This window comes from Leucoraja erinacea, chromosome 3 (genome assembly GCF_028641065.1).
Source record: "Leucoraja erinacea ecotype New England chromosome 3, Leri_hhj_1, whole genome shotgun sequence".
NCBI lineage: Eukaryota > Metazoa > Chordata > Chondrichthyes > Rajiformes > Rajidae > Leucoraja > Leucoraja erinaceus.
The window spans coordinates 21,953,804-21,972,758 of NC_073379.1; the positions used below are offsets into that span (position 1 = coordinate 21,953,804).

The following is an 18,955-nucleotide window of genomic DNA, read 5'->3' on the forward strand; positions in this document are numbered from 1 at the left end:
CAAGTGGGTGTTTGTCTAATTCCTCAGAATCTACACCAGTGACGATGTTAGGCACATTTCCAAGGTGTTTCTTTGCAGCCCTTCTTAAGTAGAGGCACAAAATTAAGCAACCTCTAGTCTTCCTACCCTAACCCAATATTATTCTCCACATATTTCCCTCGATTCCCAGTTCAAACGACCCACATATACACGAGCGGCAACATACAATGGTCAATTAAATAAAAATGCATGTCTTTGGGATGTTGGAAACGGCATACGAAGGAGAAAGCCCATGCAATCATACATAAAATATGCAAACCACACACAGTACCGAAGGTCAGGAGTAAACTCTGGTTCATAGAGTTGTGATTCAGCAGATTGACTAGCTGCTCCACTGTGCCAGCTGTGGAAACCAGTCACTTGCGATCAGGTACTTCCTTGGTGGGATCTTTCTGTGCACTGCTTGCCTGTGGCATTCCCAACGCTATTTCACCGCCAACACTTCAAACCTGTGAAGCTCTGTGGACCACCCCCTGTCTGTGAGGGAAGTGATGTAAATGCAAGGTTTCTCCCGGATAGCAGCTTAGAGCTGTGAGAGATGTGGCTCCAGTGAAGAGCCGACACAGCCCGGAGGAAGGGAACCACTGTTAGTGTCACAGTCCCACCTCCCCATTTCTCACAGCTCACCACATAGTGACGGTGACAAACAGCACAGCAGCATCACAGTTCAACTGTCTTCCACAAGGGCAGGGACCCAGGGTAGGCGCAGCCTCCGACAGTGACTGTGGCCCTCAGTTCAGTCTTAACGTTACATCTCTGTGTCTTCACAGGCTGCAGTATCAATGGTTGGTCCATAGAGACATCGGACGAGGTGATGGGAAGGAAGGGGAAGCTCGTGGTTCTGTACTGCAAGTTCGCTCACCCTCACCGTGAATACAAAGGCAACATCAACATCATCTGGAACGAGAAGGAGCCCAAGAAGACCCTTTTCAAATACAAAAATTATCTATCGAGCGGCAAGTATAAAAATGAGATCGTGGCTAATGTAGGAGCTCGCTACAGACCAATGGGGGACCCTCGGAAGAACGATGCTTCCATAATCATTAATCAGCTGGGAACGACGGATACAAACAAGACCCTCTACTGTCGTGTTGAGCTCACGGGGCAAGCAGGGGCAAAGTTTGACTGCCCACATGGGCGAATCACAGCATCAGGTGAGGAATGATTGTGCTGCAAACAAACAATTTGTCTTCCTTCCTGCTTCCTGTGATTCTGATGTTACTGGCATGGCTGGCAATTGTTCAAGCTGCTGACTTGTTGGCTACATCACTGGGAGATCATGCCCTGGTTTGACTGCCTAAAATTCATCACGTTGCACTAAACTGAATTTAACTCTATTAACCAACCCTCAACCCACTTGCCCCGCTGATCACGATCCTGCTGTAGTTTTGATAACCATCTTCACTCAAACTCTTCATTTCTGCCTTGACCATGATGTCCAGTCACTGTGGAATGGGGGTGATGTCATTGCCACATCTGGCCTGCTGTTATAGTCAAATATTATATCTCCTCCAGTTAAGTTTCAGATATTGGTATTAGTTTATTATTGTCTGTTGCACTGAGATACAGTGATATTTTTCTGAGTGCCAGCCAGACAAATCATCCCATTGAGGCACTAGAAACTGCAGATGCTGGAACCATGAGCAAAACACAAAGTGCTGAAGACACAGTGGGTCAAGCAGCATTGGTGGAGGAAATGGACAGGCAATTATCCGGGTCGGTTCCCTTCAAACTGATGTAGTAGTAGGGAGAAAGATGGGAACGGGGCAAAGCTTGCCCAATGAAAGGTGGATGGAGGTGGGGGAGGGGGGGGGGGGCACGGGGGAGGTGCTTATCAGATGGGTGGAGACAGTGATAATGGCGAGTGGTGAAAAGTGGTAAAAGGTGTCAGACAAGGAAACAAAATGTAAAGGTGGAGGCAAATGGATGGAATGGGCCAGGGGAGATGGGCAGGTGAAAGACGTGATAGAAGGAACTATGGGATTCGAGGATGGGAGATGAATACGGGAGATGAAAGCAGCAGTGTGAAAGGGATAATGGGAGCAATGTGTGCACAGTGGGCTGGTGGGGGGCGGGAAGGGAGGTATTACTTGAACTTTGAGAGTTCAGTGTTCATACGGTTGGGTTATAAGTTACACAAGCTGACCATGAGGTGCTGTTCTTCCTGTTTGCGTGTGTTCTCACACTGATAATACACAAGGCCAGCGACAGTCAGGTCAGTGTGGGAACAGAAAGAGGAGTTAAAAAGCGTCGGAACCAGGAGCTCCAGCAGGCATTGGCAGACTGAACACAAGTATTCATGATATTGGGGACACAGAATGCAATAGATGAGGTTGGAAGAATCATACCTTAGATGTGTGCATCAGGCACTGTAAAAGAGAAAATAAGCAAAGTGAAGAATGTAGTATGACAGCTACAGTGAAAGTGCTACTAAAGAGTAGTGCAAGCGTTTAACGTGGTAGATTGGAAGATCGCGTAATTCAACCCTAGCATTTGTGAGGTCCATTCAAGAATCTAACAAAAGGTAAGAAGTTGTTCTTCCATCTGGTGGTACCTACTTTCAAGCTTTTGTATCTTCTGGGTGTGAGAATGTCAGGGTATTAGTTGTCCTTGATAATGTGGTTGCTTTTTCGAGGCAGCATTAAGTGTAGAATGGTGTAACAGAGAATCAAAATTGACCCTGGCAGATTGGAGAGACAGCATTTGTTCAGGCAGTGTTAGTGAACAGGAAGGGGTAGTCCCTGGTTTTTAAAACAATGCTTAGACTATTACGTGAAATGGGAGAAGGAGTCAGAACACAGATGCTCGAACCAACTCTCATCCATAAAATCATGGCTAATTCTGGACCTTGTTCATTGACTGAGAGATCCCCCAGACAGTGATCTCCATGAGACCCAGACAAACTGTGGACCTTTGGTTTGAACTTACTCAACTACGTTTTACCCACAGCTTCTGCATAATGTGGATTGTTGATTGTAATCATGTATAGTCTTTTCGTTGACTGGTTAGCATGCAATAAAAGCTTTTCACTGTACCTTGGTACAGGTGACAATAAACTAAACTAGTAAGATTAAACTAGAACTTACCAGTTTGAAGTTTGATCTGTATTTTATGAGGAGTTACGATGAGGGATTACGTGAAGAAGCCCGCTCAGGGCGCAGGCGTGGCATGCTTCCAAGCAGCGGTGTGGAATCACAGACAGACACACGTATTTGAAGTAACATAGTGAAGAATAAAGAGACATCAATTATCAGTTTGATCCATGTAATGAGGGTGGGAGCGGAGGGCACGTAATCCCTCATTGTAACTCCTCATAAAATACAGATCAAACTTCAAACTGGTAAGTTCTCGTTTAATCTTACTATTTTACTTCGGAGTCACGTGAGTGACTTCGTGAAGATTTCAAAGCTCTGTGATTTCAAACCGTGTAACAGTTTTACTCACTCACTGCCGAAAGCTCTTGAGGAAGGAAGTGTTATTGTAATCAACCAATGAATCTGTTTTCAAAACAAAACGGTATTTATTAACAATAACAAAAAAACAAATAGCTCCCCCGGGCTTTAAATTAAATATTTGCAGTTTCTAATATTCTTGCTGCAAATAAATCAGGCTTCACCAACGGCTTGTCATAGAACGTCCGGAATGTGGATTTCCTCGACCATCCTGCTTTGTTTAGGATAAGGTCAATAGGCACATTCATTCTTGCTGCCGATGATGTGGATGCTGCCCTGGTGGAATGAGATTTATATACATTAATGTCTATCCCAGCAGCTTCCAATACCTGTTTTAACCATCTTGAAATGGTCTGGCTCGTTACCCTGCCATGTGGTTTTTTGTGGCTGACCCATAAGACTCTTTCACTTCCTCGGATATTATGGGTTGTGTCAATATAAATTTTTATGTGGGTCACCACACACAATCGTGGCTCTGGTGGGTAGGCCCGGAATACCACTAGCGTGTTGGATGTTCCTGGCCTGCTTTGTTTTATCAGACCTTGTATAGTGAAGGTTACCTGGTCTGACGTTGTTTCCATGCTGTCCAGTCGAAGTTTATGCAATGACTGGACCCTCTGTGCAGATACTAGAGCCATAAGCATGAGCGTTTTTAATGTCAATTGCTCAAGGCTGAGGGATCTTGCTGGTGGTCTGTCCCGAAGGTATGTGAGCACAATACTGATGTCCCAAATTTGAGTATATCTAGGCTTGGGGGGCTTAATGTTATATATGCCCCTCATCAGTTTGACCACCAGCGGATGGGACCCCATGGGCTGATGTCCTGCAGGTTTGAGGTAGTTGGAGAGGGCACTACGTGCCATGTTGATGGCACTGTAGCTCATATCCTCATGATGATGTAAGTAGGCCAGGAACTCGAGAACATTGGCTAATGTGGCTGTTTCGTAAGCAGTCCCCGTTTCTTGGCAGTACCTCTCCCATTTCTTGATGTTGGTGATTCCACCACCATGTCATGGAGTACTGGGAACCATGGCTGTGTAGACCAGTCGGGCACCACCAAAATTCCAGATGCTGAATCCATCTGGATTTTGCGAAGTACCCGACTGATGAGGCAGAAGGGAGGAAAGGCATAGAAAAAGAACTTTCCCCAATCCAGCGTGAATGCATCTACCGCTGCTGCCTCTGGATCTGGTTCCCACGCGACATACGTAGTTAATTGGTGATTCAGTCTTGATGCAAATAAATCGATATCTGGCTTCCCATATTGCTTTACAATTTTAGCAAATGCTTTAGGATTTAACATCCATTCGATGTTGTCATTGAATTTGCGTGACCTGGTGTCCGCCACTGTATTTAGCTTACCTGGTAGATAGGTAGCTGAAAGCCAAATATGTCTTTCGACACACCATTGCCAAATCGTATTGACCAATTTGTCGCATGATAAAGATTTTATGCCGCCCATATGGTTAATGTAAGCCACCACCGTAGTATTGTCTATTTGTAATCTAACATGCAAGTGATGCATATTGGATACATATGCTTTCAAACCATAAAAGGCGCCCAACATTTCCAAATAATTAATGCCCAGTGTAGATAGTAATGATGATTCTAAGTTAGTCCATCTACCACCTGTGCTGGATATGGAGTTAGTTGCTCCCCAGCCTTTAGCACTGGCATCTGTTTGGAGTACTAAAGTAGCATTAGTAATAACAATAGGACTACAATGATGCCAAATGTTTTGTATCCACCACTGTAGCTCTGATATTGCTTCAGGGGGTAAACGCATGACTCGGTCATAATGACCTTTATGTTGTTTTAGTGCCTTTACCTTTGCTCTTTGCAAATTTTGATAGTGCAAAGGTCCAAATTGGATAGCTGGAAATGCTGCTACCATTTTGCCAATTACTGCTGCCACTTGTCGAATAGCTGGTGTTTTGTTAATCTTTAAGTTATTGCATGATTGTACTAATGCAATCATCTTTTCCCTTGGCAGGGTAATAGTCATTTGGACTGAGTTAATTGTGAAACCCAGGTAGTCCATTATCGTGGATGGATTTAACTTGGATTTATCTGGATGTAAAACGAACCCTAGAGCTTCTAGGAGCTGTTTAGTAGCTGATACTGCTGCTACAGCCAATTCCATAGTTTTCACAACTATGAGGATGTCGTCCAAATATGCCATGACTATATGATTAAGTTTCCTTAACGTTGCCATGGCTGGTTTTAATATTTTAGTGAATAGTCTTGGGGCTGAAGTAAGCCCATTAGGCAGTGCTTTATACTGCCACAGCTCCCCCATCCAGATAAATTTAAGGTACCTGCTATAATCCTTATGTATAGGTACCAGAGAGTAAGCATCTTTGAGATCAATGCTTGCCATATAGTATCCTTCGGAAATCAGTTGTCTAGCAGTCACAAATGTTTCCATTTTGAAATGTATATACTTAACAAAATCATTCAAGGATGTTAAGTCAATGATGATGCGACATCCACCATCTTTTTTAGTTTTTGTAAATATGTTGGAAACAAATTCCAAGGGCTCATGTTTAGTTTTTTCTATGACCCCTTTGTTTATGAGTCTCACCAGTTCAGCTTGTCCCTCCTGTTGTTCTTTTTTGAAGAGAAAAAATACCCTTTCGGGCCGGTGTTGAACTGGCGGTATTTTTGAAATAAATTCAATTTTATACCCTCCAATGCTATTGAGTATATATTTATCATTAGTGATCAATGCCCATGCTTCTTTAAACAAGTGTAACCTTCCCCCTGTTAGTAAGGCACCCTTATTCTCTGTATGCTGGTAGGAACCAGATTTGACTGTTGAGACTCTTAACCTTAAGAGCCTCGCAGTTGTCTGGTGCTGTGTGCTCCTCCAGCACTTGGGCGAGCACCTTCTCCTGAAGAGGTTTGTTCGACAGGTGATTTATACTAGCCGCCATCCTCGGCTCCAAAGGTGCTCCAACCCGTGGGGTAGCGACAAAACGATCCACAACACCCAGCAGCTGTTCTTCCTGCACACCCTGCACACTCCCGATTCCTTCCACCTGCCCCTTTTCCAGACCAGCCCTGCCCTGGTCACCAATGCTAGCCTCCAGTTCTAGGTCTGAGGTTGCAAAGGGAAGTGCCGGACTCGACACTATGGAGGAGGCACCTGTCCTGTCTGCCCGAGAGCGCTGCTGTTCTCGGTAGACCATCCCCTCCAAGAGCTGCTGTATGCAACTCAGGCGGTTGTCTCTCCTCCGTTTTGGGGAGGACATTTCCCCCTCCGACGAGTTGGAGTCGACCGGCCGATTGGTTTTCCGGGTTGCTTTCCCAGCCCGCCGTGTAGGCTCTGGCGTGACTGGGACCGGCTCGGTCTCGGGAATTGTAAACCGCTCCTCGAGCGGTACTACCGCCGGTTGCTGTCCCACTGGAATAGGCTCCTCCGGTGGAGTTAGAGCCCGGGCAGTTTTCTGAGAAAGTTTTCTGCGTTGGGACATTTTGCTCTGCAAAAAAATTCTAACGCCAACTCTCTCCGGTTTCCCAACGCACCGTCCACTTACCTGACGGTCCGTTTTAAAGTGCAGCTGGAGTGCCTGACTCCAGCTGCCGCCGCTGTTGCACTGCTGGGCGTAATGCCGCGCCTGCGCCCTGAGCGGGCTTCTTCACGAAGTCACTCACGTGACTCCGAAGTAAAATCTGGGATGGAAAATTCAGTAGGTTCACAAACATTATTGTAGGGAATTTCTTGACCTCAGTCCTGAATGTCTGACTTCTTTTTCCCTGACATGTGGTTTTTGAATCATAAGCAGGAGGAAATAAACTTTCCACAAGTATTTGTGAAATCCATCTATTCCCCAGAGCCCTCTGTCCATTGACATCAGTCCCAGTCCCCCTATTCTTTCCACACAATCCCCCAAATTATTCCAGTCAGGTGTGTTTAATAGTCATATGCACTGGGATTAGAACAACACAATTTTTCATTGCTGCAACTTTGTAGGCACATTGATGCAACATAATAATACATTTACAACAAACAATAATACAATATCAGTTATACATGGTAATAGCATTTGATTAACATTTGAAGTATTTAAAGCAACCTTATACAAAGTCCATAATAGTTTGGTGCAAGAGCCTGATGATGCCACAATGAACCTAAACACAACCAAACTTCAGCACTGATCTGTTATGGACAAATAACGGGATTGCTGAATCACAGTTCGGGAGGGAGATCTTCAGTGAAATCAAAACAACCTGTTAAATGGCAAGATTGTCTTCTTGAACCTGGAGGTAAAGGTTCACATTTCCTGAACCTTCTACCTGGCAGTAGCAACAAGAGGAGATCAAGCCGTGTGATACTGTTATATTGGCTGCCCTCAATATTTACTCTCATTCACTTACCAATCAAGTGACCACAACAGCCGATCACCAGGGCAATCCTGTCCCCAACCGATCATAGATTCCTCCACATTCCCACTTCTCTGCAACATAAAAGACATTTGTTTTATTGTAACTTTTCCCAGTTCTGATCATCAACCTGACAAACATTTGTTTCTCTCCTGATTTTTTCAATGGCAATGTAGCTATCGTAATCTTGTACTTCATACTTTCATCATTGAGCCCAGCGTCTCGCACTTCACTAACCATTGCCTCAATGTGTCACATTTGTTTTAGTTAACTGTGTCTCAGAAGGAGTTTTCCACATGTTCCTTGGCATCCTTGAGCATTGTTCTGTTTAACTATCTTATCTCTCATTTCTGTGTAGGTATTATCACTCGGTGCTTGTCTCTGTTAATCTCACACACCTTCTCCACCTCTTCATATTCCATCTGCAATCTTCTTATAATTCGATGGAAAATGACCATGCAGTAGAACATGCAGTAGAAAATGTAGTAGAGGTACATCTATGGTGATCGGGAAGAGAGGAGGTGGTGCCACACTGAACTGCAACTTCAAACACTCGAGTGCAAATAGCAGGGTGATCACTATCCTCTGGATGATGGGGACTCCATGGGAAGAGTCCATTGTCTCTAATCATACCCGCTCCTACGCCACAAGTGGTCCCGGCACTGACAATGTAAATAGAGGAGGTCGATATGAGCTGGTGGGAAACCTAGACAAGGGAGACGCCTCCATTAGAGTGAGGGGACTCATGTTGAATGACACCAACAACTATTTCTGTCATGTTTGGATCTTTGAATCCTCTAAGAAGAAAAATTATCAGGTGACTCAGGATGAGACGAGACTACAGGTTTTGGGTAAGGAAACAGTCAGTGTTGAGGAGTAAATGATAAAATCACATTGAACAACTGTGAGAAGAATGAGCTTTGATCTGTTTCCTCTTTGAGCATTTCACTCCATTCTCCCGCTGGGTCTCTTTCAAATCTTCACCCTTTCCTGGTTCTCCCCCTGCACCAATGAATAACAGTGACTTTTATCCATCTCTAGGCTTCAGCCACCATCTTGGAGCGATGGTGATAATGTATCTGGAGATACGTGTGTGTGCGGGAGTGAATAGACAGGTTGATCATTTCAGCTGCCATTTGTTGAGTCTACTTTCTTGTGATTGGCTTCACTTTCTAGTGGTTAAACATAGATAAACATCATGTCTAATCTCCATTGCTGGTGTTGATGGGAGAATCATGGGACCTCCAGTGACATTGTTGTCAGCCTCTGGTTCCGGTAATGGGGGAGGGGAGAAGAGAGAGTAACTCGGGTGTGAGTGATCCTTCATTATGTTGGCTGCTTTCCCAAGGAATAAATGCAGTTGATGGGCGGGGGAACGAGGGAAAACCTTTTATTCATTCTACATGGTTAATCCTGAGCTTTCTGGTGCTTGTAATCTTAATCATCCATGCAATTCCCCCTCTGACTATTTTTTGTGACTTCCTTATAACCCGTCTAATGCAATTTGAAGAACAGGGCTCTCTGCATCATTGCAGACTCCATTGAATTCAAGAATTTTGGATGATACTTTTTCTCTCTTTTATCAGAACTAACCAGTTCTACTGAAGATAAGCAAAATGGAATATTAATCAGTTATTCTCTGAACAATTATTGCAACTTAAAATAAGTTAGCTGAAGTTGCAGAGGTTGTATAGAGGGGTGGATTGGAAATAGGAAATATTTCTGAAAGGGTGAGTCTAGGTTTGCTGTTGATGAAATTATCTGGTTGATAAATTAAGGAAGGAAACTGGAGACAGAGAACACAAACAAAGATAGAAACAGAGCTGCAAAATGCACGTCAGCTGCAAGAAACACGCTGCAGATCAGGCAGTGTCAGTGGAGAGAGGAGAACTGAGTCAGTATTGCAGATGGATAACCTGCTGCAGAACTTCTGATACAAACAGCGAGAAAGTTACCAGAAATTGTTGCATTCAATGTTGACTCAATGGTTCAATGGGTCAACCGTGAATAGAACAATTTCTGGTGACTTGCTTGCTGTTTGTATCAGAACTGGCGAGTTCTACAGCATCTGCGATACTGACTCAGTTCTCCTGAAGAAGAATCACGACCCGAAAAGTCACCGATTCATTCTATCCAGAGATGCTGCCAGCCCGCTGAATTACTCCAGCATTTTGTGTCTATTTTCGGTTCAATGGTTTCTTTATTATCACATGTAGCAAGTACAGTGAAATATTTTTTTGCATACAGATCAGTAAGAATATCACCGTACATAAATAGGCACAATCCCCCCGGTTAGTACATCATGTACAGAAGAACCCACTGAGTCTGGGCAACAGTTGCCATTTTGCACCATTTTACAGTCCTCGATGCAGTGGCCACAGAGGCCCCATTGCAGCCGCCGCCTCCATTCCAGTTGTCCTGGAATGTTGACCCTCACCCTGCACAGCCCTATTCAGCCCTTCTGCCCCAGGGGTGGTGTGCGGTGGGGGGGGGGACTCCTCCCGCAGATGAGATTAGGGAGCGGAAGTTAAAAATACATTTCTTCTCATCTCCATTCTAAAGGTACGTCCTTTATCTCTGAGGCTGCACCTTGTTTTCCTAGACTCTCTCACTAGTAGAAACATCCTCTCCACATACACTCTCTCCACGCCTTTCACTATCCGGTAAGTTTCAACGAGATTCCCCCCCATCCTTTTAAACTAAGTTGCTCCTATAACCAGCAAAACAACCTGAGCTGCTTCCTTCACAGCATGTAATGAGACCAACAAACTATTTACAGGGTTGTCAGTGCATGAGAGGCTGACCACTGAGGCAGGATTTAAAGGGAATAAAGTAGATTCAGATTATTTATATACACCAGGATACTATGGAATTGGAGAATGGAGATGGGGAAGAATTTCTTTAGCCAGAGGGCGGTGAATCTGTGGAATTCATTGACACAGATGGTGGTGGAGGCCAAGTCATTGGGTATTTTTAAAGCGGTGATTGAGATGCTTGATTCGTAAGGACGTCAAAGATTGGTCACTATTCCAGTTGTCCTCCACCCCGCCTGATTCGGTTAACCAGGCATTTTCTGGTTGGCTGCCAGTTACTAGCAGAGTTCCGCAGGGCTCGGTGCTGGGGCCGCTGCTCTTCACATTGTATATTAATGATTTGGATGAGGGGATTGAAGGCTTTGTGGCCAAGTTTGCGGATTATACAAAAATAGGTGGATGAGCAGGTAGTGCAGAGAAAGCAGGGTCTCTGCAGAAGAACTTGGATAGGTTGGGAGAGTGGGCAGAGAAGTGGCAGATGGAAAGGTGTGGAAAAGTGTGGAGTCATGTATTTTGGTAATAGGATTAAAGGCGTTGGTTACTTTCTACATGGGGAGAGAATCCAGAAATCGGAGGTGCAAGGTGACTTGAGAATGCTGGTGCAGGATTCACAAAAAGTTAATCTGCAAGTTGAATCAGTTGTAAAGAAAGCAAACGCAATGCTAGCATTTATTTCGAGAGGGTTTATATGCAAAAGTAGGGATGTAATGCTGAGAATCTTTCAGGCGCTGGTCAGGCCACATTTGGAATATTGTGAGCAATTTTAGGCACCATATCTGAGGAAGGATGTGCTGGCTCTGGAGAGGGTCCAGAGGAGGTTCACAAGAATGATCCCAGGAATGAGTAGGATAACATCAGATGAATATTTGACGGCACTGGGCCTATGTTTGCTGCAGTTTAGAAGAATGAGGGAGGACCTCATTGAAACAGACAGAATAGTGAAAGGTTTGGATGTGGAGAGGATGCTTCCACTAGTGGGAGAGTCGAAGACGAGAGGTTTTAGCCTCAGAATTAAAGGACGTTCTTTTAGGAAGGAGATGAGGATGATTTTTTTTGGTAGGAGGGTGGTGAATCTATGGAATTCATTGCCACAGATGGCTGTGGAGGCAAAGTCAGTGGATATATTTAAGGCAGAGATAAGTAGATTCCTGATTAGTGCAGATGTCAGAGGTAATGAGAAGTGCTTAGGGTGCAGAACCTAAGACCCGCCCCCCCCACCCACCTAATTCAGTTAACCGCGCCTTTAGTCACCCTCCATCCTCCTCTCCGGATCCTGGTCTTCAAGGTCAAGGTTCCATCTTGTCCAGACTGAAGCTGAGATGTCTTTACTTGAGATTGGCCCTTATTAGAATAGTGCAGGTCAGGAACAGGTGGATCAGAGTGGAATGGGATGGAGAATCCAAGTCACAAGTATGGATGAACTATTGATAAAGACTGTGTGGTTATTGTATTCAATTACTAAATCATATTCACACTTTAAAACTCTTCTCTCTGCAAGTTGATAATGACAGAGCATCCATGGTGATTGGGAGGAAGGGTGCGACTGCCACACTGCCCTGCTCCTTCAGTCCCTCGAACAGGAATCCCAGCTCCATCACCATCAGCTGGATGAAGAGGAATCCACCAAAATGGTCTGTTGTCTTTCGTGACACTTCTCCCCGCCCAGCAGCAAATCACATTCCTGAAAATGTAAATAAAGGAAATCGATTTGAGCTGGTGGGAAATCTGGAGCAGGGAGACGCCTCCATCAGAGTGAAGGGACTCAAACTGAATGACGCCAGTGATTACTCCTGTCACGTTTATGTCAGGAATTCAACGTTGACGACTGTGACTCAGGATGAGATGAAACTGCAGGTTGTGGGTAAGGAAACGTATGTTATGCTGTAAACGATAATATCATATTGAACAACCTTAGGAGGAATGAGCTCCCACTGACAGTGTAGACCAGCACAGGAACAGGCCCTTTGGCCCGCAATGTCTGTACCGGACATGATGCTACGTTAATCTCGTCTACCTGCAGGTGATACATTTCTTCCATTACCTGCATTTCAAAAAGTCTCTAAAACTCCACTATCGTAGCTGCCTCCACCACCCCTAACAGTATTTTCCTGGCACCCACCACCCTCTGTGTAAACAATAACTTCCCCCACATATCTCCTTTCATCTTTTCCCATCTGTCCTTGTCACAATGCTGTCTATTCGTTGACATTTCCGCCAGAGGCAAAAGGTTCTGACTCTCTCTCCTATCCATGTCTTTCATATTTTTATAAACTTTCAACAGTCCAGAGAAACAGTTCAAGTATGTCCGACCTTTTCTTATAACTAATGCCCGCTAATCCAGGCAGCAATCTGCTAAACCTCTTCTGAACCCTTTCCAAAGTCTCCTCATCCTTCCTGTAATGGGTGAAAACTGCACATAAAACTGAATGCAATAATCCCAGTGTCTTAACTAAAGTTGTATAGAGCTACAACATGACTTCCTGACTCTTGTATTCAGTAGATAGACACTAAAAGCTGGAGTAACTCACCGGGACATGTAGCATCTCTGGAGAGAAGGAATGGATGATGTTTTGGGTCGAGTATCATCTTCTCGACCTGAAACGTGACCCATCCTTTCTCTCCAGAGATGCTGCCTGTCCCGCCGAGTTACTCCAGCTTTTTGTGTCCATCTTCGGTTTTAACCAGCATCTGCAGTTCCTTCCTACACATCTTGTATTCAGTACCTTGACCAATGAAAGCAAGAATACTGTACACGTTTTTAACGTGTTGCCATTTTCAGGGAGTTATGGAATTGGATCCCAATATTTTTCTGTACATCAGTGGTATTAAGGGTCTTGCCCTTGTATATTTTCCACTTGCATTCAATATCCCAAAGTCAACACTTCACACATGTTCGGATCAAATTCCATCTGCCATTTCTCTGCCTATATCTGTATTAGATTAAAATTTGTAGTATCTTTCGACAGTTCTATGTTCATCTGTCTTCCTCATGATACTCTTGCATTTTCAATAAGCAACACTACAGCCCATGTGTGGGTTTGATATTTGAGCTGCCACTTATGTGGACTGCACTCTTACGATTGGCTTCACTTTCTCATGTTTGATCAGAGGTGAACGCCACTGTCTCATCTCCAATGTTGGTGTTGACGGGAGTCTTGTGGCAAGCTATGTCAAGTTATTGCCCTAAGACCCCCCCCCCCCTTCCCACCTAATTCAGTTAACCGCGCCTTTAGTCACGCTCCATCCTCCTCTCCGGTTCCTGGTCTTCAAGGTCAAGGTTCCATCTTGTCCAGACTGAAGCTGAGATGTCTTTACTTGAGATTGGCCCTTATTAGAATAGTGCAGGTCAGGAACAGGTGGATCAGAGTGGAATGGGATGGAGAATCCAAGTCACATGTATGGATGAACTATTGATAAAGACTGTGTGGTTATTGTATTCAATTACTAAATCATATTCACTTTAAAACTCTTCTCTCTGCAAGGTGATAATGACAGAGCATCCATGGTGATTGGGAGGAAGGGTGCGACTGCCACACTGCCCTGCTCCTTCAGTCCCTCGAACAGGAATCCCAGCTCCATCACCATCAGCTGGATGAAGGGGAATCCACCAAAATGGTCTGTTGTCTTTCGTGACACTTCTCCCCGCCCAGCAGCAAATCACATTCCTGAAAATGTCAATATAGAAAATCGATATGAGCTGGTGGGAAATCTGGAGCAGGGAGACGCCTCCATCAGAGTGAAGGGACTCAAACTGAATGACACCAGTGATTACTCCTGTCACGTTTATGTCAGGAATTCAACATTGACGACTGTGACTCAAGATGAGATGAAACTGCAGGTTGTGGGTAAGGAAACGTATGTTATGCTGTAAACGATAATATCATATTGAACAACCTTAGGAGGAATGAGCTCCCACTGACAGTGTAGACCAGCACAGGAACAGGCCCTTTGGCCCGCAATGTCTGTACCGAACATGATGCTACGTTAATCTCGTCTACCTGCAGGTGATACATTTCTTCCATTACCTGCATTTCAAAAAGTCTCTAAAACTCCACTATCGTAGCTGCCTCCACCTCCCCTAACAGTATTTTCCTGGCACCCACCACCCTCTGTGTAAACAATAACTTTCCCCACATATCTCCTTTCATCTTTTCCCATGTGCCCTTGTCACAATGACGTCTATTCGTAGACATTTCCGCCGTAGGCAAAAGGTTCTGACTCTCTCTCCTATCCATGTCTTTCATATTTTTATAAACTTTCAACAGTCCAGAGAAACAGTTCAAGTATGTCCGACCTTTTCTTATAACTATTACCCTCTAATCCAGGCAGCATTCTGCTAAACCTCTTCTGAACCCTTTCCAAAGTCTCCTCATCCTTCCTGTAATGGGTGAAAACTGCACATAAAACTGAATGCAATAATCCCAGTGTCTTAACTAAAGTTGTATAGAGCTACAACATGACTTCCTGACTCTTGTATTCAGTAAATAGACACTAAAAGCTGGAGTAACTCACCGGGACAGGTAGCATCTCTGGAGAGAAGGAATGGATGATGTTTCGGGTCAAGTATCTTCTTCTTGACCTGAAACATGACACATCCTTTCTCTCCAGAGATGCTGCCTGTCCCGCTGAGTTACTCCAGCTTTTTGTGTCCATCTTCGGTTTTAACCAGCATCTGCAGTTCCTTCCTACACATCTTGTATTCAGTACCTTGACCAATGAAAGCAAGAAAACTGTAGACGTTTTTAATGTGTTGCCATTTTCAGGGAGTTATGGAATTGGATCCCAATATTTTTCTGTACATCAGTGGTATTAAGGGTCTTGCCCTTGTATATTTTCCACTTGCATTCAACCTCCCAAAGACAACACTTCACGTATGTTTGGATCAAACTCCATCTGCCATTTCTCTGCCTATATCTGTATTAGATTAATATTTGTAGTATCTTTCGACAGTTCTACGTTCATCTGCCTTCCTCATGATACTCTTGCATTTTCAAAGGCGCCCAAAAATAAAATGTATTATTATTATTAGAACCATTATGTTCTGCACAGATATTGTGGATCTTTGTAACACAGACCATGTCACAGACACAGGGACTGGAGATCGGCCCAATGCATTGTAGGTTCCATTCCTTGCCCTGGGCTTCCCTTGCTCAGCACTGCCCCTAGTGGTTTGAAAACAGTGCTGATTCCAGCCAAGATACATGGAGCTCCCTGTGGCAGGATCAGAGATTCAGAACCACATTCACCAGCGGAACCTACAGTCACTGTGTCTGTGACATGGTCCGTGTTACAAAGATCCACAGTCGGCCCTGGGGGTATCATCCGTCTCTTTCATTCACATCGACTCCGGGATCCTGTATGTTCTCTCATTGAATATTACATAGAAATGTACAGCACAGGACCAGTCCGTTTGGCCCGCAATATCTGTGCAGAATATAATGGTTCTGTAAGTTAAACTAATATCATCTGCCGACACATGATCCATATCCCTCCATATCCCTGTAGATCCATGTGCTTCTCAAAGGCACCGTCATATCTGCAAATATTTCACTGCAGTCTCCTAGATGTGTCCTTCCAATCCCCATTCAGATGGACTCTATCTGCACACACCAACAGTGATTAATTCAATGAATTTAATACATTTCTTCATTCTCCTAGTCCCAGCCACCATCCTGGAGCTGTTCGTTGTGAGCGACAATGGAGCTGGAGAACGCACCCTCGTGTGCAGGGCTGAAGGGAAGCCCCCTGCAAACATCACATGGATCGGCCCAGGGAACAGTGCACTGCCCGTGAACATTAGTGAGATGATAGTCACACATGATCCAGAGAAACTACTGACTGTAGGAGAGCTGCTTCACCCCAGGCTGCCAGGGAAATACACGTGTGTGGCTGTGAATGAACACCAGATGGACACACGTGAGATTCGCCTTTTCGAGGATGGACGAAGTGATGAAGCGTTCGCCATTCGGGCTGCCATTTATGCCGTCTATTTTCTTATAATTGGCCTCACATTCTGCTGGTTGAAGAGAGGTGAACGTCTCCATCTCAGTTCCATTGCCAGTGTCAACAGGAGGGATGCTGCACCTCCAGTGACAGTGTCAGGTTCTTTTGTTGTGAATCAGGCAGTGTAACTTCAGAGATAAACAATGCTACATTCCCGCAGCTATGACCGTGTGTCTGTGGGGTACATGCAGCCGTCCTCACATCAGTCTGACTCAGTGGCCCCTCCCTCAGTCGTGTATCCGATACTTTTGCTACTGCATTGCTGCTGATTCCTGCATCCACATAGAACTCAAATTTCACATGGCTCTTAGCTGTCTTCCTGCATCCTAATCCATGGCTTAATCTCTACATTATCTGACAGTGGCCTTAGCAGCTTTGAATCGTTTCATCAACTTCTTTGCTAATTCTTTCCCCAAGGCAGAGCAAGAATAGCTTTTCCCTGATCCTCATTTCCCACCCACTAGTCTCTGCATTCAGTGGATCAACCTTTATAGCTTCTGTTATCATCAGTGCTGGTACACCAACAGACACATCTTCCACCTGCCTACACTTTCAGCATCCTGAGGGGACCATTCCCTTTGCGACTCCATCATCTGCTCTTCCATTCCATTCAACCATTTACTCGGAACAGTGCATGGTGTAGCTTTCCAGGCTAGACTGTGCAATCAACAATATCGGTGAGCTCACTTTCTCTGTCTGTGTCAAAGCTGGTCAGCTGTGTTGTAGATAATCCATCTGCATTATGAACTTGTTTTCCTCTCTCTACGGGCACGGCCTGATCTGTGGCCATCTCCTGTAGCTCTGGCTTGCTTTTGCAGTTTCTACATGCTCTCTTTCTAAATGCCCAGATAGCTTTGTCAATCATTTATTACTATGGAAACCAGGCCTTACCCTATGTCATTCCTTTTTCACTGTCCCTCTCTCATTATCTCACTCTTTCTGCGCCAACAATCTTTTTTATTTTCTCAGCTATTCAATCAGAAGCATGAACTCTTTCTTTCTGCACAGATGCCGCCTGACCTGTTGAGTATCCTCTGCACTCTGGAGAAACATTCCCTTTTCCTTGCGGATCACAGGTGTCCCCTGCATTATGGAGTGTTACGTGTAAGCTGAAACAACATCATATTTTTTTGGCACTAATTCCAAGAGTGAACATTTTATTCTTCATCTCATATTTTTCACTGGTGATTTGTGAATTCTGCAAGGGAGAATTTCCATTACTGGAACAGCCGGAATATGGGCTTTACCCAAATTGGACTGGTGGTTGGGTTGAAGGATTGGGCACGTCTTGTAACATGAGATGAGATCTCCTGGTAAAGAGTAATGACTACATTGAAGAATCTGGAACCCAGTTCACTTGTGTCTGAAGCCCGTGTGCTAAACTTTAATTAAGGCATTTACAATGGTGTGATGCAGTTGGTTAAAGTAGTTTCAAAATGATAGAAAAAATGCCTACAGTAATGTTGTGAAGTTTATTTAAAAGAGGATTGGGAGATTGTAAGACTGAAGTAAACATCTTAAAAAATTATGAGGACAGGGTTGATGGAGAAAATTGGTAAATATAAAACAGATGAAAGGAGCTTCTGCAAGTAGATAAAAGGAACAGTCTCCAAAGCAAACAATGGATGAAAGCACCAAAAGTACTGCAGAGACGCTGTCTGACGATGCAAAGATAGGTGGGTTAGCAAGTGATGAGGACACGATGGGCCGGCACAGACATATAGATGGTTAAGGGAGTGGGGAAAAAATCAGCTGAATTAGTATGATGGGGGGGAATGTACCCCGTAATGTTTCTTGTGCAATAAAAACCAGCATTCCATTTGTCTTTACAACTGCTTACAATACCTGCACGCAAGTCTCGTGTTTCACGTGTACGTACCCAATGTTAGGGGAAAATGAAACGGCAAGTTATTATTTGATTGGTATGTGACTGCAATCCTTTTCTTAACTGTCTTCCACGTATCTTAACACCATCACCCTCATTCTACGGCCCACTGGTTCCTATTAGATTTCATTCCCCCAATATCAGTGCTATTTTGCATACCTACCTAATTTTTGCAAACCTACCTGTGGTATTTGATTAAAGATCTTCTGAACATGCAGATACACTGCACCCACTCACATTTTCCTACCAATTACATTCTTGGAAAAAAACTCCCAGCACAGCTGTCAACCATTGAATAAATAAAAATGCTTGCAGTTCTGATTTCCCCAGTACAGGAAGTGTGGGAAAGCTCTTTGGAGAGGGTGCAGAAAAGGTTT

General features: G+C 44.3%; 1 protein-coding gene across 1 annotated transcript in view; it reads left to right on the forward strand.

The window, feature by feature from the left end:
* Positions 1 to 629: 629 nt before the first annotated feature.
* The window catches only part of LOC129695366 (uncharacterized), a 67,147-nt gene continuing 48,821 nt past the window's right edge, over positions 630 to 18,955 (forward strand). The window contains exons 1-3 of the mRNA XM_055632253.1: positions 630 to 1,193; positions 12,189 to 12,551; positions 14,173 to 14,535. Of these exons, the coding sequence (XP_055488228.1) occupies positions 854 to 1,193; positions 12,189 to 12,551; positions 14,173 to 14,535 (1,066 nt within the window). The 5' untranslated portion in view covers positions 630 to 853. The remainder of the gene's footprint in view (positions 1,194 to 12,188; positions 12,552 to 14,172; positions 14,536 to 18,955) is intronic.